At 42.7% G+C, this 21,806-nt stretch overlaps 1 protein-coding gene across 1 annotated transcript; it reads left to right on the top strand.

Annotated features, from left to right (window-relative positions):
• Positions 1 to 16,837: 16,837 nt before the first annotated feature.
• Positions 16,838 to 21,663, top strand: Tmed9 (transmembrane p24 trafficking protein 9). Its single transcript, XM_008830807.3, has 5 exons — positions 16,838 to 17,055; positions 17,207 to 17,307; positions 18,013 to 18,138; positions 19,698 to 19,844; positions 20,805 to 21,663. Exons 1-5 carry the CDS (start codon positions 16,872 to 16,874, stop codon positions 20,952 to 20,954), a joined length of 708 nt encoding a protein of 235 aa, XP_008829029.1. The 5' UTR covers positions 16,838 to 16,871; the 3' UTR covers positions 20,955 to 21,663.
• The last annotated feature ends 143 nt before the right edge of the window (positions 21,664 to 21,806 follow it).

The following is a 21,806-nucleotide window of genomic DNA, read 5'->3' as shown; positions in this document are numbered from 1 at the left end:
AGGACCTCAACATAAGACTTGAATCTTTTAAAAATATTGTATTTATTATTTTTATTTTATGTGTATGAGTGTATTGCCCAGTGTATGTAAGTGCACCCATGTCATGCAATGCTACAGAGGTCGAAGAGGGCATCAGATCCCCTGGAACTGGAGTTATGGATGGTTGTTGGCTGCCATGTGGTTGGTGGATTCGAAACTGGGTCTTCTGCAAGAGCAGTCAGTGCTCTTAACCTCTGAGCCATCTCTCCAGCCCTAACAATACCAATTTTAAAATGGTCAGTGGAACACAGAGTTCTCAAAATAAGAAATACAGATGGCTAGTAAGCATTTAAAGTGTTCAACATCCTTTGCCATCAGGAAAATGCAAATTAAAACTATTTTGAGATTCACCCCAGTCAGAATGGCCAACATCAAGAAAACAAATGAGGGCTGGCAAGATGGCTCAGTGGGCAAAGGTGCTTACCACTGAACCTAACAACCTGGGTTTAATACCAGGGACCCACATGGTAGGAGAGAACTGATTCTTAACTAGTTACCCTCTAACTTACACACTTGCATGAATGTGCACACACACACACATAAATAACATGTAAATATGTATGTATAGTATCAAAGCAATTTCAAGAAAGGCATAGTGGCACACACCTGTAATCCCAGCACTTGGGAGGTGGAAGCAGGAGGATCAGGAATGCTAAGGTCATCCTCAGCTACTTAGTGAGTTTGAGGTCAGGCTACATGAGATTCCTGCAAGTTCTCCTTTGATCTCTGACCTCTGATCTCCACATGCATGTGCAACCACATACAGATGAACTCATACACACTCATACAACACACCACACACACACACACACACACACACACACATTCACTCACGAATCTCCCAACAGAGTCCTTGACACAATAGCTTCACCCATGATTCTACAGTTTTTTTCATTTTTAATATTTTTATTGAGGTTTTGTGCATTTCATATAATACATCTTAATCAAATTTAGACCCCCTCTCCAATCTATACCTCCCACAGCCCCCTCACCAGATTTCTGGTATTCTGTCATTTATGTTAAGTCCTATCTGGTCAAGCATTTCTGTCCAGGTGTCCCTAGTGCAAGTTCATCTACTGAAGTCTAGTCAGCCTATCTAGAGTCCCTTAAAGAATATCTGCTCTCCTCATCCCACAGTAATCATTTGCCAGTAGTTCCTTGGTTAGTGTTGGGGCCTACTGCCCATTTCCCCCATTCTAACCTGGGTTTTTGTCTGATTGAGTAGGCATGGGTCTTGTGCTTGCTGTCAGCATTGCTGCAAATTCATATGAACAAGTTTCCAGGGGCCTGAAAGCCTGTTTCCTTCACTATGTTCTTGCACTAACCATGGCTCTTACAGTCTTTCTGACCCCTCCTCCTGATGGTCCCTGAACCGTGGGTAGGTGAAATTAAAATTTTTTTTCTTAGTGTTTTTGAGACAGGGTCTTCCTGTTGCCCCAGCTGTCCTGGAACTCACTATGTAGACCAGACTGGCCTTGAACTTAGAGATCCACCTGCCTCTGCCTCCCGAGTGCTAGGGTTAATCACCATGCCTGGTGGTTTAATATAGTTTTAAAGATGAACTAACACCAGGCCTCTAACTTTGCCAAAATATTGACAAGGAAGGAATACTACCTAACATGTTCTGTGAGGTCTGCATTACCCTGATACCAAGACACTAAAAGAGACTAAAACTACAGATCAATATAACTTATAAATATTGATACAAAGATCTCAACAAAATACAAACCAATTAAATAAGTAGCATATAACAGGGCTTATACACTATGACCAAATAGGATTTATTTCTGGAATGCAAAGATGATTCAACACTGGAAAACTGTTCAGTGTTGTACAGCATATTAACAGAATAAAGAAAAAGTCATCTGACCAAAACAAAATTATATCAGAGCATTTGACATAATTTATTATGATTTAGATCTCCAGTGTACCCCACAAAGGCCTGGTGCCCCAAATAGTGTTCAGAAGTGAGGGCTTCGTATCTTGAGATCTTGAAGGTTCTAGCAAGTGAGTGCTAGTGCAGTTATTGGCACATCCTTGACTGAAGACCCATCCTCCTCTGTTAGGGAAGTAATAGTCTTCAATCAAGTGCATAGCTTGGGGAAAGATACAGATTGAGTGGTAAGGGAAGCAGAGGACACCTGCCTGGCCAACCAAATCAACCCTGGTAATCATTGTGGCATCAGGTGTGTCACCCTTACAACCAGTCGTGGGGTTTTTGAAACATCACTGGATTATGAGGGTTCCAATTTTGTGAATGAATTAATCCATTTTTGCATTCATAAGTTAAGGGGGTATTTGAGAAGTGATGGAAACTTTAGGGATAGGACCAAGTTAGAAGAATTAAGTCACTGAATATTCTTGAGGGGTTTTGTCTCTGTCTCTCTGTCTCTCTCTCTCTGTCTCTCTGTCTCTGTCTTCCACCTCTTTATCACATGGAGGTAAGCAACTTTCCTTTGCCAAATGCTTTCACCATTTATGTGCTGCCTGAAGATAATTAGAGCAAGAAGCCTGGACTGAAACCATGAGCCAAAATAAACCTTTACCACTTAACACTTAAGTTGATTTGTCTCAGGTATATGTGTCTCAGCACACCTCCATGAGAAAAACACTGGGTAAACTAGGAATATAAAGACAATTTCCACTCAGGCATGGTGGCGCATGCCTTTAATCCCAGCACTCGGGAGGCAGAGGCAGGCAGATCTCTGCGAGTTCAAGGCCAGACTGGTCTACATAGTGAGTTCCAGGACAGCTGGGGGGCTACAGGGAGACCCTGTCTCAAAAAGACCAAAAAAAGAAAGAAATTGCCTCAACCTAGTAAAAGTCATATATTGAAAATACACAATAAACACCGTGAATATGATACTCAGTGGTGAAAAACAAAAAGGTTTTTCAGATCAGGAAAAGATACCTTCTATCACTTGTGTTCTATATAGTATTGGAAGGCCTAGCCAAAACAATCAGGTAGGAAGGAAGGAGAGCAAGAGAGAGAGAGAGAGAGAGAGAGAGAGAGAGAGAGAGAGAGAGGAGAACTCAAATATATCTCTGAATGCAGACAGTATGATCTTATATGTAGAAGATCTACAAAAATACTGGGAGTTTTCTTGTTTCATGTTCATGATAGTTTATCTTGATTGTTTATTTTGGCTCACAGTTTCAGTCCATGCCCCAACTTGGCTTGTAAAGCCCTCAATGTAGGTGGAAAGAGAACACTGATTTGGTTGTTTAGAGACTCAGCTGTGCAGACTCTGGCTGCCAGGTGTATCTGTGACATGATCGTGTGTTGCTTAATTGATAGAGGCACAAGCCAGGCATGATGGCACGTGCTTTTAATCCTAGCACTCTGGAGGCAGAGACAGACAGATCTCTGTAAGACTGAGACCAGCCTGGTCTACATAGTAAGTTCCAGGCCAGCTGGGGCTATAGGGAGATTCAGTCTCAAAAACAAAACAAAGCAAACACAAAATTTTTAGAGCTTGAGAATTGGCTCAGTGGTTCAGAGCACTGGTTGCTCTTCCAGAGGACCAGAGTCCGATTCTCAGCACCCACATGTTAACCACCCAATGGTTAACAACCGTTGGTAACTCCAGTTCCAGAGGATCCAAAGCCTTCTGGTCTCCATGGGCTTTGCAGGACACAGATGCACTTTACATATGTGGAAACAAAGCCCTAAGATACATTAAAAAAAAGAGATAGAGGCAGGAATATCAGGATTTTAAGGTCCTCCTCAGTTACAAAGACCAACCTGTGCTACATGTGATCCTGTCTTAAAGAAGGGAGGTGGGGTGAGTGTGGTGGCCCATACCTTTAATCCTAGTATGCAGGAAGCAGAGGTAGGTGGATCTCTTTGAGGTCCAGGGCAGCCTGGTCTATATAGCGAGTTCTATGCCAGCTAGGGCTATACAGTGAGACCCTATTTCCAAAACAAAGCAAAATAAAACCAAAAAAGGGGGGGCGCTAGAGAGATGGCTGCTCTTGCAGAAGACCCTGGTTTGGTTCCTAGTACCACATGGCAGCTAACAACTGTCCAGTACCAGGGGATCGGGTCCCTCTTCTGACCTCCAAGGGTTCTGCATGACATAGATACACTTAAATATAAGTAGGTACAACAGTCATACACATAAAATAAAAAATTAATAAAATTTAAAAAGAGCCAGGCATGGTGATCTTTAAGTTCAACACTCAGATTCATGTGAGTTTGAGGCCAGCCTAGTCTACAGGCCAGTCAAGGCTACAGGCCAGCCAAGGCTACATAGTGACACCTTTTCTAAAAATGCATCATTAAATGATTTTATTGTGGTACAAAAATCATAATATGTTCTTATATAAACCTATGATGCAGAACCCAACAACACTATATGCTTACGCTATTGCTCCTTAGGCTACAAACATGTTCAGCATGTTACTGTAATGAACATTGTAGTCAATTGTGCAAATCAATTGTGTGTTGTGATGGTTAATCATGATTCTCAACTTGGATGAATTGAAGACACTTAGGAGATTAGTAAAACAGACCTCTGCATGTTCTGTGAGGGCATTTCCAGAACTGATTTGATCATGAAGACTCTGACTTCATCAATAGTTTAATTCATTGTTGTATTAATTTTTAAAATATTTATTTTTATTTTCTGTGAATGAGTGTATTGCCTGCATGTATGTAAATGCACCTGTGTCGTGCAATGCCCAAGGAGATTAGAAGAAGGGATTGGATCCCCTGGAACTGGAGTTACAGATGGTTGTTAGCTGTAATGTGGGTGCTGGGAATCGAACCCTGGTCCTCTGGAAGAGCAGCCAGTGCTCTTAACCACTGAGCTACCTCTCCAGTTCATATTAAAATTTTGAATACACTATTGGGAGATGGTTGAACTGTGGAAGCTAGGGTCTAGTTGGAGGAAATAGGTCACTAGAGGTGTACCTTTGAAGGGCACATCTGGCCCTGTCCCCTTCCTGTTACTGTCTCTGCTTCCTTGCCACAGTAAGATCAACAGCTTGGCTCCACCATATCATTCTGCCATGATGTTCTGCCTTACAACAGCCTAGAGTCAGAACCAGCTGAGTGTGAGTTGAAACCTTAAGCCCAAATCAACCTTTGCTTTTTGTAAGTTACTTCTCTCAGGTATTTGGCACAGTGACAAAAAACTGACTTGTATCTAAACATCTAAATGTTCAAAAAGGCAGTAAAAATATGGCACAAAAGAGTAAAACTGGCACACTTATAAAAGGATGCTCACCATCCATGGACCTTCCAGACTGAAGCTGCTGTGGTGGGGTTACCATCCCCTGCTGCACGTATCATTCACTAAGGCTGCACTATATTTATTTGGAAAATATTTTTCTTTCTTCAGTAATGCATTACACTTAATTTGCTGTAAGTAATTTTACTTTGTAAACTTGTTAATTATTTAGCTTTTGGACTTTTGTAATAATAGTTAAGTTTAAAGCATAAAACACATTGTACAGCTGTGTAAAGTATTTTCTTCCTTTATATCCTTATTCTATAAACTTCTATTTTCAAAATTTCATTTAAAATTTTTTACTTTTTAAACTTTTCTGTTTAAAAAACTAAGGCTTGGTGGTGCATGTTTTTAATCCTAGCACTTGGGATGCAGAGGCAGGAAGATCTCTTATGATTTTAAGGTCAGCCTGGTCTGCATAACAAGTTCCAAGCCAAGCAGGGCTACACAGTGAGACCCTGTCTCAAAAACAAAAACTAAGTACAAGGCAGGTGCGGTGGTCCATGAAATAATTCCAGCACTTGGGAGGTTAAGGCAGAAGGATTATAAGTTTCAGGCCAGCCTGGCCACATAGCAAGACCTTTTTCCCAATTAAAAAAAGAGTTGAGTATAGTGGTGCAAACACTTGAGGGACTGAGGCAGGAGGATTATGGGTTTCAGAGGAACCTGGGCTACATGGTGAGACATCTCAGAACAATGACAAAAAAAACTAAAAAAAGTGATTAATTTTTAAAACTAAGACCCAAGCATACACTTTAGTGTAGGCCTTTAGAGAGATTCACAATACCACCACCTTCCACTTCCACGTTTAAAAAAGTTATTTTTATTTCATGTATATGAATGTTTTGCCTGCATGTATGTAAGTGCATCCATGCACACAATGCTCATGGAAGTCAGAAGAGGGCATTGGATCCCCTGGAACTATAGTTACAGATGGTTGTTAGCCACCATGTGGGTGCTGGGAACTAAACCCTGGTCCTCTGCAAGAGCTGCAAGTGCTCTTATTGCTGAGCCATCTCTCCACTCCTACTTCCACACCTTGATGCACTGGACAGCTGTCAGGATATATGAAACTATGGTCCTCTATAACAGTGTTTTCTCACTTCAGAAACTGGAGGCAGGAGAACCACCCTGGCCATATCCATTGTCAGATGCAGAGGCTTTGGAAAGGGCTAGACACTGAGCACACCAGGAGTCTGGCAGGAGTCTGACACCACTGTCAAATTCTTTCTCAACTGCAATCAAGCTCTCAGATAATTTCAGGAGACTGTTTACCTCCCACACCGTGATATCTGAAAAGAAAGAACCAGTCTCATTTTAACACTGGAAATCTCTACAGATTACTAAGCTGGGAGTGAAAACAAGACCATTTCTGTTTTGCTCTTGAGAACATACATGAAACATGAGAATAAATGAAAAATACAGAAAATTACTTGAGAGACAAGATTTTCCTCACTTTAAGTGTTAACACTGTGTAAGTAAAAGCTGTAAAAAATAACAATTTTTTTATTAAAAAAATTTCTTGTGTGGATGAGTGTATTGCTTGCATGTATGTAAGTACACTGGTGCTGTGCAATGCCCACAGAGGTCAAAAGAAGGTGTAACTCCCTGGAACTGGAGTTAAAGTTGTTAGTCACCATGTGGGGGCTGGTAATTGAACCTAGGTCCTCTGCAAGAGCAGCCAGTGCTCTTAACCACTGAGCAATCTCTCCAGCCCCACAATGTTTTCTTAAATACTTCCTAAAGAACCTACCTAGGGCTGTTTTATAGTTAATTTTTTAAAGTAGAAGTAGACACTAAAATAACAGAAAATATCAACTGGGTTAATTGTGGTGGGAAAACTCACTCTTAATATGGGTAGCATCATTCCATGGGCTGGGGTCTTGGACTTAATAAAAAGGAGAAAGCAAACAGAACATGAGCATTCATGTCTCTTTGCTTCATGATAACACAATGTGTCTATTGATAACACAATGTGACTATTGCCTCATGTTCCTGCTGCCACATCTTCCCTACCATGGTGGACTGTCCTCAAACTATGAATCAAAGAAGCCCTTCCTTCAGTTGCTTCTGTCAGGTATATTTGATCACAACAATGAGAAAAGCTACTGATATCTGTCTGTAAGTCTGTTTATCTGTTGTATTGCATTTATTGCTTTGCAAATGTTGAACCGACCTTGCATTCTTGGGATAAAGCTGACTTTGTCATGGTGCATTATCTTCTTAATTTGTTCTTGAATATGGTTTGCTATTATTTCATCAAGAACTGTTGTGTCTTTGTTCCTCAGGGAAATTGGTCTATAGTTTTATTTATTCACTTTTTGTTAATTCTTTTTTTTTTTGGTCTTTTTGAGACAGGGTCTCTCTGTAGCTCCAGCAGACCTGAAAATCTGTAGACCAGGCTGGCCTGGAACTCACAGAGATCTGTCTGCCTCTGCCTCCCAAGTGCTGGGATTAAAGGCATGTGCCACAATGCCCAGCCCTTTTTTCTTTTTTTGCTTGTTAATTCTTTATTTGATTTTGGTATCAATGTAGTACTGGCTTCATAGAATGATTTTGGTAATGTTCCTTCTTTTTCTGTTTTATGGAACAGTTTATGGAGTGTTGATCTTAGCTCTTCCTTAAAGGTTTGTCAGAACCTGAGACTGAATGCATCTAATCCTAGACTTTCCCTTCTGGGGAGTTTTTTATTACATGATGCTTCCATCTCAGCACTTGTTATGAATCTACTCAAGTTGTTTATAACCTCTTGATATAATTTTGTAGGTCATCTATGTCTAGGAATTCATCCTTCCATTCTATATTCTTATTTTCTTCCATTTTTTGTAGGGATTCAGCTTGACCTGACTGCATCCATATTGAGTCATAACTACCATGATTAAGTAGCTGTGGGATGTTTTCCCCAAATTCCTTTGTGGCATATTATAAATGAAACCATTAGAGTTAGATTTTTATGACTGAACTCTGGCAATATCAGCATTAGAACTGTGCCTAAGTTCTTTGATGTTCACTTGAGATATGCCAGGGACAGTCTAGATTGTTAAGAAAACCAAAATGTCCTTACTATATAAGGCCCCTCCTATGACCCAAGTCTTATAGATTCATTACTCTTGCTGCTGCTCTTGACTGTTCTTCAGCCTGCAGTAAAGATGATACTCTGTGTAATCCTAAATTTTTTTTAGAGATAAGGTCTCACTCTGTATCTTTGACTGGCCTGGAACTCACTATGTAGACAAGGCTGGCCTTGAAATCACATAGATCCACTTGCCTCCACCTCCTGAGTGCTGGTATTAAAGGTGTACATCTTCACTCCCAGCTAACCCTGAATTTTTCTGCTTCTTTCTTTTCTCACACCTTTTTTTTTGTCTTTTTGAGCCAGTGTATCCCTGTAGCCCCAGCTGTCCTGGAACTCACTATGTAGACCAGGCTGGCCTTGAACTCACAGAGATCTGCCTGCCTCTGCCTCCTGAGTTCTGGGACTGAAGGCATGTGCCACCATGCCCAGCCGATCTCTCACACCTTTTGTCTGTAACATTAAATTCTTTCACACTGGGTTTTCTTGGAGCATTACTCTTCCTCTGCCTCTTATCCTCCTCCTCTTTTTCCTTCTTTCTTTCTCCCTCCTTTTATTTCTATACTTATTCTCTCATCTTTCTTTCACTTCTCTTCATTTTATCTAACCAAATATTCCCTGCACACTCATTAGGAATACAGACATTAATATATTGCAGAATCTTTTGTCTTTATCTCTCCCTGCCAAAACCCTTTGAAGGATTTTATTGCAAATGAACAATTACAATTGCATATGGTTAACAGGATGGTAAAGCGATTTACAGGGCCCTGAGGATGCTGCTGGACTTGGGCCTTCAAAGATGAACAGGAATTGAGCAGGTGGATAAAGGATAAGGAATAGAAGTTGAGATTGTCCAGAAAGGACACAGCATTTAATGAAGTCCAGCTCTTTGGAAACAGAGTCTTTGGAGGAACAACAAACAGGGAAGCAATCTACTTCCTCAGCATCTCCTTTGAATTTCACAAATGGGATCCAGTTTCAGAGTCTTGGTGACCAATATGGAATGAGCCTTTGCCAAGTGGGAAGGTCCCAGAATGGCAAGCTCACTGCTCCTATTGTCCCAGTCCTGTCATCACTCTGAAACAGGGTGTTCTGTCATCATCACAACACTTCTGCAACTTGATAAGTCACATCATTTATGCCTAATTTCTGTGCTGATGTGCAATGAAATATTGCTGTGAGGTCACTGCTGTGCTACCTTCTTAAGTGCATGTCACCACAGCCCCTAAGCTTTTTCTACTTTTGTCCATGTAGGAGATTTCTATGGGTAGTCTGATGCCTGGACCACTGCCATGGAATGGTGCAATGCTCAGTGTGGACTGAGGGCCAGTGTTGGACCTTGAAGTGTTTGTTAAACTCTGAAATAAGACAAGTACAGGAAATGGGACTGTTTTTGGAACTTGGTAGATATTATAGCACATGTGATATCAAAATACAGTATCAGTTTCATTTTTATTGTTTCACAAAACACTGGTCTATGAGGACAAAAACGTTAGGAGTTTAAACAGCAACAGACACAGGGAGGGTCCTTTACACTTTGTGTAATAATCTAATTCAGGACTGTGGACAGCACTCCCATCCACTTCCCAAGCCTTTGTGTCTTTCTTTTATTGCTTTTGTTTAATGTCTGCATTCGTCATTTTTGCTTAAAAAATCATTGTCAGGGTAGGAGTTTAAAATTTCCCCATAATTATCAATGGGCTATATTACTGAAATGCAGGGACAATTTTTGGTAGTTGTAGTATATTATTTATCTTAAAATACTGTATTAGCATTTTTCTTTACCTTTTTTGTGGGTTCTTAGGGAGTGAGAGAGAGGTTTTATTTCTTTCTTTGTCCAGTATGTATTATGAGGCCCAATTCAGAGTTTTAGTGAGAAAATAAATGACTGCCACTACTCAGTCAGGTGGATGATCTTTGGAAACAGTCTCAGTATGTTGCCCAGGCTGGCCTTGAACTCCTAACTCAAATCACCTTTCTGACTCAGCCTCTTGAGTATCTGGGGCTGCAGGATTTTTATCATCACACCCTGTGCAGTTTTTGGACACTGTTGTAAAATCAGAATCCTATTGAAGTTTGCTTCAAAGCCTTTACTTAAGATGGAGTTAGTTAATACATTTAAAAGTGCTTAGAGGCCAGCCATGGTGGTGCACATCTTTAAACTCAGCACTTAGGAGGCAGAGGCAGGTGGATCTTTGTAAGATGGAAACCAGCCTGGTCTACATAGGGAGTTCCAGGCCATATAGGGCTACAGGAAGACCCTGTCTCAAAAAACCCAAAATTAATTAAGTAATTAATCTGTGAGTTCAAAGCCAGCCTGGTCTGCATAGTGAGTTCCAGGACAGCTGGGGCTACAGGGAGATGCTGTCTCAAAAAGGCCAAAAAAAAGTATTTAGGGTGATGGTGGGATGGCTTAGTATATAAAGATGCTTGACACCAAGCCCAATGATCTGAGTTCAGTCTGCAAGACCCACATCATGGAAGGAGAGAATCGACTCTCAAAAGTTGTCCTCTGACCTCCACAAGAACAACACAATGCACTCCCCCCCACCCCCATAACATGTTAAAAAATAAAATAAGTACTTCAAACAATGCCTAGAAGAATTAAAGTATCTTCATCAAATGTGGCTTAAGAAGCAGGTGAGTACCTGCTGTTATGAGGATGTGGAGGTCTTCATTCCCAGCTGTAGGGATGTGGTTTTATGTTGACATGTTTGAGTCCACACTGAGAACTTGAGTCTTCCCAGGACTCCGTGAACTTCAGAAGTTTTGAGGTTGTCTTTTCCCAATTGCTTATCTTGCTACACAATGAGTTCCAGGCAAGCCAGTGTTACATGGTAAGAGTCCAGCACTCAGGGTGCAGAGGCAGGTGGATATCTGTGAGACTGAGGCCAGCCTGGTCTACACAGGGAGTTCCAGGCCAGCTGGGGCTACAGAGAGACCCTGTCTCAAAAAACAAAGCAAATAAACAAATCCCACAAGACATACAAAACTAATAGCAATGATATAACTCATCAATGATTAAATTAAATGCAAGTGATATAAACTCTACAATTAAAGGCAGAGATTGGAAAAATGGTTTATAAAAACATGATCTAGGGGCTGGAGAGATGGCTCAGCAGTTAAGAGCACTGACTGCTTTTGCAGAGGACCTGGGTTTGAGTCCCAGCACCCACATGGCGGCTATGAACCATCCTTAACTCCAGTTCCAGGGAAGTCCGAAGCCCTCTTCTGACCTCCGCGGCATTGCACGACACGGGTGCACTCACATACATGCAGGCCATACACTCGTACACATAAAATAAAAGTAATAAAATATTTTAAAAAACATGTTCTAATTGTTATCCATAAGAGATTCGTTTTAGATACAGGGCCTAACTGAGTTAAAAAGAAAGGTATGGAAAGAGATAGACCATGCAAACAGTAACCAAAAGAGAGTGAGAATGGTTTACCACAGTAGTGCACATTAGTATCCCAGCAGCTGGGAGCAGAGGCTGGAAGATCACTAGAAGTTTGAGACCAGCTTGGTCTACGTAGCAAGTTCCAGGTCAGCCAGGGCTACTTAGCAAGACCCTGTCTCAAAAAAAAAGGGGGAGAGGACTCGAGAGTTGGTTCAGTGGTTGAGTGGTTAAGGATACTGGCTGCTCTTGCAGAGGACATGGGTTTGGTTCCCAGCACCCACATGGCAGCTGACAACCATCTGTAACTCCAGTTACAGGGGACATGACGCCCCCTTCTGGACTCTGTGGGCATTGTATGCATGTAGTGCACTTATATGCAGGCAAAACACTCATACACATAAAATAAAAATAAATAAAAATTTAAAAATAAGAAAGAGAGGGAGAGTGCAGAATTGTTTTTATTATTGTTGAATTACTGGATGAGATTGTTAATAAAAATGAACAATGACACTTTATAGTTATAAAAAGATGAGATTCTTATTTGCTTTTTGGAAAGACTGTTTCATGAGTCATGTTGTGGGAGACACATTCTATCCAGTTGTCTGTTACTTAGTAGGTAACTAATGATCATTGCTAGACCTATGAAATTATTAAAGGGTTACAGAATGGTTATGTTTTAATTCACTTGAAGTTGGAATAATTCTATAATGAGAAAATCCTCCCTTCCTTCCTGAGGTATGATTTATTAAGACAATGTAGAAAGTTTACTTGGTTTGTAGCTGGTATTTTCTGGTTTCAAAATAAAACACTTTATTCCATAGCATTCTGACATTTGGGGGGAGGGGTATGTGTGGTGTTTTGAGACAGAGTTTCCCTGTAGCCCTAGCTGGCTTGGCACTTGCTGTGTAAACCAGGCTGACCTCAACCTTACAGAGATCGACCTGCCTCTGCCTCCATAGTACTGGGATTAAAGGTATGTGCCACCACATCCTGGGCTTAACATATTTTTAAAAATTTTATTGGGGCTGGAGAGATGGCTCAGCGGTTAAGAGCACTAACTGCTTTTGCAGAGGGCCCGGGTTCGATTCCCAGCACCCACATGGTGGCTATGAACCATCTTTAACTCTAGTTCCAGGGGAATCCAAAGCCCTCTTTTGACCTCTGCGGCATTGCATGACACAGGTGCACTCACATACATGCAGGCAATGCACTCATACAAAATAAAATTTTAAAAAATATTTTATTTACTATTTTATATGTATGAGTGTATTGCCAGCATGTATGAAAGTGTACACATGCTGTGCAATGCTCACGCAGGTCTGAAGAGGGTGACTGGAGTTATAGATGGTTGTTAGCCACCATGTGAGTGTTGGGAATCAAACCCAGGTCCTCTGGAAGAGCAGCCAGTGCTCTTAACTGCTGAGCCATCTCTCCAGCTCCCTTTTTTTCTTTTCTTTTTTCTTTCTTTTTCTTTTTTCTTTCTTTCTTTCTTCTTCCTCTTTTTTTTTTTTTTTTTGAGACAGGGTCTTATTATGCAGCCTTGCTGGCCTGAAACGCCCTATGTAGACCAGGCAGTCTTGAACTCACAAAGATTTACGTGCCTCTGCCTCCTGAACACTGGGATTAAAGTTGTGTGCCACCACATCTGGCCCATCCTAACATTTAAAAGATATTTATTACCTTTACTTCATGTATACGAGTGTATTGCCTGTATGTATGTAAGTGCATTCATGGCATGTAATGCCCATGAAGGTCAGAAGAGAGCAGAAGAGGGCATCAGAGCCCCCAAAACAGAAACCATGTGGGTGCTGGGAACCAAACCCGGATCTTTTGCAAGAGCAGCCATCTCTCTAGCCCCCATCCTGACATTTTAAAAATAATTCAGGAGCTGGAGAGATGGCTCAGTGGTTAAGAGCACTGGCTGCTCTTGCAGAGGACTCAGGTTTGATTCCCAGCACCCACATGGTGGCTAACAACCTGTAATTCCAGTTCCAGGGGAATCCGACACCCTCTTCTGACCTCTACGGGCATTGCATGACATGAGTATACTTACCTACATGCAGGCATTACACTTATACACATAAAATAAAAATAAAAATAAGCCGGGCATGGTGGCGCACGCCTGTAGTCCCAGCACTTGGGAGGCAGAGGCAGGCGGACCTCTGTGAGTTCAAGGCCAGCCTGGTCTACATAGCGAGTTCCAGGACAGCTGGGGATACAGGGAGACCCTGCTTCAAAAACACACACACAAAAAAAATTCACAAGGATCTTACAAAATATATTCTCAATATTCTCTCCTATTTTTATGCTGTTGTCATATATTTTACTCACATCTGCTGAAAACACAACACATTTGCTATTTTGGGTAGGGTGGGGTTGCTAAGGATCAAACCCAGAGTCAGAGTCTTTTTTTTTTTTTTTACTTAGTCAATTATACTTTAGAGCAATTAAAATGGGAATGAAGTAAGATTGATTTTACTTTCATGTATATCCTTTTGACAGCTCTTTATTCGCTCCTGTAGACCCAAGGTTTTCTCTGGTATCAGGTTGTCTCTGCCTGAAGAACTTGCTTTGAAATGCCTTATAAAGTAGCTGTACAAAGCCACACATTTCTGTTGTTCTGTTTGTCTTAGAGTCTTCATTTCTTTTTTCCTTTGTTTTCTGATAGGGTCTCATCTTTTGGAAGCTAGTCTTGAAGTTATGTAGCCAGGATGACTTTGAACTTCTGATCCTGCCTCTACCTCCCAGCACTGGAATTATAGGCATGTACCACCATGCTGGGTTTTATGCAGTGTAGATCAAACCCAGAGCTTCATACATGCTAAGTAAGCACTTTACCAACCAAGAAATATCTGTAGCCCCTCTCTTTCACTAAAAAACATTTTTTTTTAGACAGGGTCTCACTGTATAGCCATGGCTAACCTGGGGGAACTCATTATGTGGACCAGGCTGGCCTTGATTCTCAGTGATCCACTTGCCTCCACTGTGCCTCACAGGTGCTGGGATTAAAGGTGTGTGCCGCCATGCCTGGTTTCATATCTTTCATTTTTGAGTTGTGTTTTCAGTGTCCATAGAATTTTGAAGTGAACTTCGTTTCTTTTAGGAATGCACTCTAAGATAACAATAAAAAACAAAGTATTTTAAACACAGAAACCAGTAATATAGCCATTTATTATCATTATTAGGATTTATGTACTGCTACTAATGAGTCTCTCAATTCTCATTAATGAAGATCCCTCATGCAACAGAGGGCCAGGAGCACAAAAGTTCACAAATGGCCAAAACGTAGATATTAAGAGTCTGCAGAATGCTGGTCCTTGGACAGAACTCCTATATTAAACTTCACCCACCCAGGGCTCAGGGACCATTGAGGAAGAGGGAGCAGAAAGACTGTAAGAGCCAGGGAGGAGATGTTTCCATATGGAAACAGAGTCCTACAAACTCCTGGGAACCTGCTCATATGAATCTACAGCAATGGTGTCAGCATACACAAGTCCCATGCAAACTCAGGCAGACAAAAACCCAGCATAGACCTGGGGAAATGAACAGCTGACCCTAATCTTATCTGAAGTGATATTGGCAACTGATTACTGCTAGGTGAGGAAGAGGTGATCTTTCTAAAACAAGGAACTCTAGATAGGCTGACTAGATCTCAGTGGATGGACTTGCACTGGGGAACATCTGGGGACACTGACTTGACACAGTGAGCCTTAACACAGATGACAGAGTAGATGGGTTCCAGTGGGGGGGACCATGGGAGGGTGCCGGTGGGGATGGGGGTATAAAGATGATTAAAATTGTTTGAGATATACTGTATGAAATACACGAAAATTCAGTAAAAACAGATTTGAGAAGAATTATGTAGTGCACATAATCTCATGTGTACATTGTACAATGGCTAGAGGGATGTCTTAGTTCCATTATAGTCTCATGGACTGCCATTGTATATACAGCCATTATTAAACAAAACATTATTAAAGGCTGTGCGAGGAGAAAAATCTATAAATAAGCTTTAGAATTGGGTGTGGTGAATCTGGTGGAGCCTGAGGCAGGAGAACCTGGAGTTTGAGTTCAGCCTCGAAACATAGTGAGGCCAACTTGGGCTACATAAGTGAGACTGTCATAAAACAAAACTAAACAAAGCAAAGAAAAAAAGGGTTTGGTACTACTATCCATAGTTTCAGGCATCCATTAGGAATCTTAGAATGTATTCCTTATAGATAAGGGTGGAATTATGTTCCTTAGAAAATCAAAACAGAATCAAAAGGAAAGAAAAATTCTCCATTATTTATGAACCGATGAGGTAGTCAAAACCATAAAACACAAACTGAGTAAGAGCTACCAAAACACACTGAAATTTGGATAAAATCTCCGGTGATTTCCTGCAGGTGTCAAGCTCTCAATGTCTGGGCAGCTACATCCAAAGTTCCAAGCCAAAACCGTTATTCCACCAGACACTGACCACTGAACCTTTGTTGGAAACGAACCACCGTTGCTGAAATTTGGTAGCAGAGTGTGCATGAGGTCTCCTATTTGGGATGGTGGTGGCCCGCGAATGCCTTGGAGGACACTGACTAGATTTAAGAATAGAAGCGGCTTTGAGATAAATAAGTGGTTAAAAAAATACTACGGCTTTAATTTTTATTTTTTTCTAGAATGAGTCCATGCATTATTTGTCCCATTATTTTTAAAATTTATTTATTTTTATTTTATGTGTATGAGTGCTTTGCCTTCATGTAAGTGCACCCCTGTCGTGCAGTGCCCCTGGAGGTCATATATAGATATATGTCTAGGACTGTCAAGGATCCTAGGTTCGAATACCCCTTCTGTTTGTAATTCACTCTGTGACCTCAACCTGCCTCGGTTTCACTGTGTGTAAAAGGCTGACAATCACCTTCAGTCTCCCTGCTACTTGATGGAATCAAAGCAAAGCCTCGGGATTTGAAGGTCCCTTACCACGACAGGTAGCAACCCACCCCAATCGGGTTCTGCCGCGCAGAGGCGTGGGGTTTCTAGGGACTTGTAGTTCCATCCGTCGGAATTCGCAGTCCCGGCAGGCACCGCGGCGTCCTCGGCGGGGCTACGTGGCCCGGCAGTCTGCGCCTGCGCGGCAGGTGGGGCAAGATGGCTGGCGAGCAAGGCATCCCGGTTGTTCCGACCCCACCCGGACGGTGGCTGGGTAGAGGGATGCGGGCGCTCCTGCTGGTGCTGTGGTTTGCAGCTCGTGGGAGCGCGCTGTATTTTCACATTGGGGAGACAGAGAAGAAGTGCTTTATTGAAGAGATTCCGGATGAGACCATGGTTATCGGTGCGGGGGCGAAGGGAGCCTTTGGGACAAGTCGGTGGTCTTGGGGCGTGGGGTGCGAGCCATCTGGAGCAGCGGCTGGCCCTGCTCTGTGGGCCGTGCACCGCGCGCAACTTCGCGCTCTTCTGATCTGGGCTCTTCCGCTTGTCTCCAGGAAATTACAGGACACAGCTGTTTGACAAGCAGCGCGAGGAGTACCAGCCGGCCACCCCAGGGCTTGGCATGTTCGTGGAGGTGAAGGACCCCGACGACAAGGTGAGCTGGTCCCTAACGCGCGGAGCCCGCTGCCAAGCAAGCTCCTGTACCGGTTTCCGCATCTAGGCAAGCAGGGAAGACAGTGGTGTGGGAAGAGCTTGGATTCTCACTGCAGGCCAAACTTGGGCTGCTGGACTGGTAGTTGCTCTTTTCAGCTTCCCACTGACTGCTGCATGATTCTGCCAAGTCAATTATTGTCCTTGAACCACTTCCCTACCCAACGAAATGGAAATTCATTTATCTTACTCAATCGATGGGTGGACTAACTAGTGATGAATATAAAAAATTGGCAGTGGAGTAGTGACTAGCATGTCACAGAACAGAGCACTTTCCAAAAAGGAGTAGCTTTGAATTTTGACAAGTAATGGTATTAAAATGAAAAACAATTAGCTGTCACTTACCATCACCTTTGATTGCTTAAAACAACAGCAATAAAAGCAGCAAAATAACAGAGAGAGTTGAAAGATGACTAAAGGAAAACCCTTCCCAAGAGTGGCCACTTGCCAGCCTGATTTCAGACCCTCCAACCCTGCCCCAAATAGTTCTCAGCAAGCATTTGGCAACTGCTGCTCAGTAACTCTGGATCTTTAATGCTGTGTTGTATCCAAGGCTTTTCTTGCTGACTTCTGTGGTTCTTAGAGTTTTGGTCATTTCTTCCCAGCCTCCCTACAGTAACACTGACTGAAACCTCTCTCCTTTCTATAGGTCATCCTGGCCCGGCAGTATGGCTCTGAGGGCAGGTTCACATTCACCTCCCATACTCCGGGTGAGCACCAGATCTGTCTTCACTCCAATTCCACTAAGTTCTCCCTCTTTGCTGGAGGTATGCTGGTAAGTGGGCCCATGTGAGATTAAAGGCTTTCAGCCAGTGTACCCTGGTCAGGACTGGGATTGTTGGTACTGTGAGTGTGGGGTGAGTACATTGGATTTTTGTGTCTCTTATGACCACTGGATTTCCAGTGGACATCTAGGGCCCAGTGACTGAGAAATTTGTATTGCATCCCTCATAGATACCCAGCTGGGTATCAACATTTGTGGGTGCTCAAGTCCATTATATAGAATGGTATAGTATTTTCATGTAATGCATACATATCCTGCCATATACTTTTTTTTTTTTTTGGTCTTTTTGAGACAGGGTCTCCCTTTAGCCCCAGCTGGCCCGGATTCTCTATGGAGACCAGGCTGGCCTCGAACTCACAGAGATCCGCCTGCCTCTGCTTCCCGGGAGCTGGGATTAAAAGGCGTGCACCACCATGCCTGGCCCCTGCCATATACTTTTAAGTCATCTCTAGATTACTTATGGTCCCTAATACAATGTTAATGATAATGTATATAAATTGTACAGTGTTGCTTTAGAGAATAATGCTATCCCCCACCCCCAAAAAATCTGTATACTCAGTATAAACATGGGTTTGTCTATTATTTTGCTCTTTAAAATCTTTCTGGGCTGATGAGATGGTCCAGCAGTTAAGATCACATACTGCTTGTCCAAAGGACCCAAGTTGGGTTCCCAGCACCCAGATCAGGTAGATCACAATGCCTATAACTCCAGTTCCAGGGGGATCCAATGCCTCTGGCCTCCACAAGCACTTGCACTCGTGTGCATATACCCACACACAGACACACACACGGACACACACACACAATTAGAAATAATAAAAGTCTTTTAATGCTTTTTAAAAATATTTTATTATTTTTATTTTATGTGTATGAGTATATTGCCTGCACGTAGGTAAGTGCACCCATGTCGTGCAATGCCTGCGGAAGACAGAAGAGGCCGTCAGATCCCCTGGAACTGGATTTATGGACAGTTGTTAGCTGCCATGTGGGTGCTGGGATTTGAACCTGGGTCTTCTGCAAGAACAACCAGTGTTCTTAACCACTGAGCCATTTCTCCAGCCCCTATGTTTTTAAAAATGTATTATTTGTATTTTATGTGTATATTGCCTGCATGTATGTGAGTGGATCATGTCATGCAATGCTGTGGAGGTCAGAAGAGGGCATCAGATTCCCCTGGAACTGGAGTTAAGGACGGTTCATAGGTGCTGGGAATCGAACCTGGGTCTTTTTAAAGAGCAGTCAGTGCTCTTATCTGCTGTGCCATCTCTCCAGCCCCAAGAAATAATAAAAATCTTTAAAATAAATAAATTAATTAATTAAATAAATAAATAAGATCTTTCTGATCTGTGGAACCCAGAGAGCAAACTGTGTATGCACTGGTCAGAGCATAAATCCAGGCTTATTGCTTGTATGCCTAGAGCCCCATAGGACTGTGTGCTGAGGAGATCTTGGTCCATAGGCTAAATAAACAAATGAAAAGTAGAGGCATCAGCTTGTCAGTCAGGGCAGCAAGGCTGTCTGACTGTTTTACCTCTTTTATCTGTCTCCAGAGAGTTCACCTTGACATCCAAGTGGGTGAACATGCAAATGACTATGCAGAAATTGCTGCCAAAGACAAGCTGAGCGAGTTGCAGCTACGAGTGCGACAGCTAGTGGAACAAGTGGAACAGATCCAAAAGGAGCAGAACTACCAGCGGGTGAGCGCTTGGGCTGGGATTGGTGGGCTTCTTGGAAGCTGCCCCCAGGCCCAGCCAGGAACTGCAGGAAAGAGTCATTTGGGACCCCAGGGAACTTAACTGTGCCACAATGGGTCTTACAAGGTCCATCTTGTAATGAGGACACAGATTCTTAACCTATCGCACTAAATCACAGTGACATACAGAATGACAGGATGGTGATTAATACTGCACCTTCAGTGAGTTCGAGGCCAGCCTGGTCTACATAGAGAGTTCCAGGCCAGCTGGGACTACAGGGAGACCCTGTCTCAAAAACACCAAAAAACCCCCCAAAAAACGAAAAAAAAATGCACCTTCAGTGCTGAATCAATGACTTCAGGTGCTCCCAGAACCAATGGTCTCAATTTGTGGCCAGAAACCAGGCAAGTCCCATGAATGACTCTGTTACTATAAGGAGTTGTAGGTCAGTGACCCCTCTCAGCAGGGAAAACTACTGTATAGTGTCATCTAAGACCTCCTTGCAGAAATGCAATCTGAGTTTTTGCAATCTATAGTTTTTACATGAAATTTTCCTGAGTTTTAAATGTTGACAAAACATTGTATGAACCAAACAAAACATGTCCAGGCCACCAGTCTGCAGCTTGCATATATAATCTTCAAGGAGCAATTTGAGAGATCTGGACAGAAGTTCACACCTGAGCACTCCAGACACCACCGTTCCATGGGAGTGATACCAGCACTTTCTTACCTCTCCTCTATCAGGAAAGGACCAGTTAGGATTGTATCTAACAGATGAACAAATAGACCTAGAAGAAATGCATTAGAAATTGCCTCATTCATCTGGCTGTTGATGATGAAGACAGTCTCCCTAGGCATTTGGCTGGAACTTGGGCAGAGCAGGTGGCCTGGGGAATGCTGGCTGGCTGGGAACCCAACAGTGCTATCCAGCTAACTCAGACTTGCCATTTATTTACCCCACAGTGGCGAGAGGAACGCTTCCGGCAGACCAGTGAGAGCACCAACCAGCGAGTGTTATGGTGGTCTATTCTGCAAACCCTCATCCTTGTGGCCATTGGCGTCTGGCAGATGCGGCACCTCAAGAGTTTTTTTGAAGCCAAGAAGTTGGTGTAGCTGTCTCACAGGCTATCTTCCTTCTAGGCTCTAGGAGAAAGGCCCTCCTGGGACTGATACCTCTCTGGCAGGAGGACTGGTTCTCAGCCATAGATGTTCTAGAGGGGAGAGGGACTACAAGCACGTGCACATACACACACCCAAGACTCAAGCTGAGGGCAGCAACTTGTCTGGCTAATACTGAGTAGGTAGTGGGGCAAGTCCTCCACCTCTGGACCTTTTACAGTCATCACTCAGGGGCTGGTGATGCCCTTGGTGTCTTAGAATCTCAATGTTACTGATCAGGGATGTGAGGCTGTTGTCTGGGTAGGTTGAGGGAGGGATGTGGATGGGTGGGTGGGTAAGCCAGTTTTCCTTCTGTCTTTGTTAACATGGGATTTTCAGCAGGTTAGGTGTGTTTGTGACCTGTTCCTTCTCTAGGAACCTTGCTTTTCTTGCCTTTGGCCTAGTCTCAGCTTGCTGATCCAGGGTGTATGTATGTCAATTAAAGGTGGGGTAGAGGGAGTCACAGTGCGGCAAAGTGGCCCAGAGGTTGATCTTGGTTTCTTATGGTTGTCCTTTCTGGGGCTTGAGAAACTGGTGTCCGGTCAAGCAGAGACTTTGGTGCTGGTTGGGGACAGAGCCTGCAGTGTCTTAGTTACTGATTGTCAATGAGTTTAGGTTTGTTACATTGGTTTCCCAATTAAAAAAAACAAAACAACACAAAAAACTTGTCCTGTGTAAAGTTATTCTCAGTGGGCTTCATACTGCATGGGACTTGAGGGAATGTCACATCTTCCAGTGGGCAAGTGCATCATCTTTTAAGATTGGTCTCCACTTGTGAACTTCATTCTTTCCATCTTCTCCATGCCT

The sequence above is a fragment of the Nannospalax galili genome, unplaced genomic scaffold, assembly GCF_000622305.1.
Source record: "Nannospalax galili isolate Female #2095 unplaced genomic scaffold, S.galili_v1.0 scaffold3395, whole genome shotgun sequence".
Lineage (NCBI taxonomy): Eukaryota > Metazoa > Chordata > Mammalia > Rodentia > Spalacidae > Nannospalax > Nannospalax galili.
Note: the sequence above shows the minus strand (reverse complement) of the source record. Positions and strands in the feature narration are given on the sequence as shown.

What these genes read in the sequence shown, in the direction of transcription:
- Tmed9 (XM_008830807.3), top strand. Translation starts at nt 16,872, where the DNA reads ATGGCTGGCGAGCAAGGCATCCCGGTTGTTCCGACCCCACCCGGACGG. An exon ending in GGATGAGACCATGGTTATCG is followed by an intron (nt 17,056 to 17,206) that starts GTGCGGGGGCGA and finishes GCTTGTCTCCAG; the next exon opens with GAAATTACAGGACACAGCTG. An exon ending in AGGAGCAGAACTACCAGCGG is followed by an intron (nt 19,845 to 20,804) that starts GTGAGCGCTTGG and finishes TTTACCCCACAG; the next exon opens with TGGCGAGAGGAACGCTTCCG.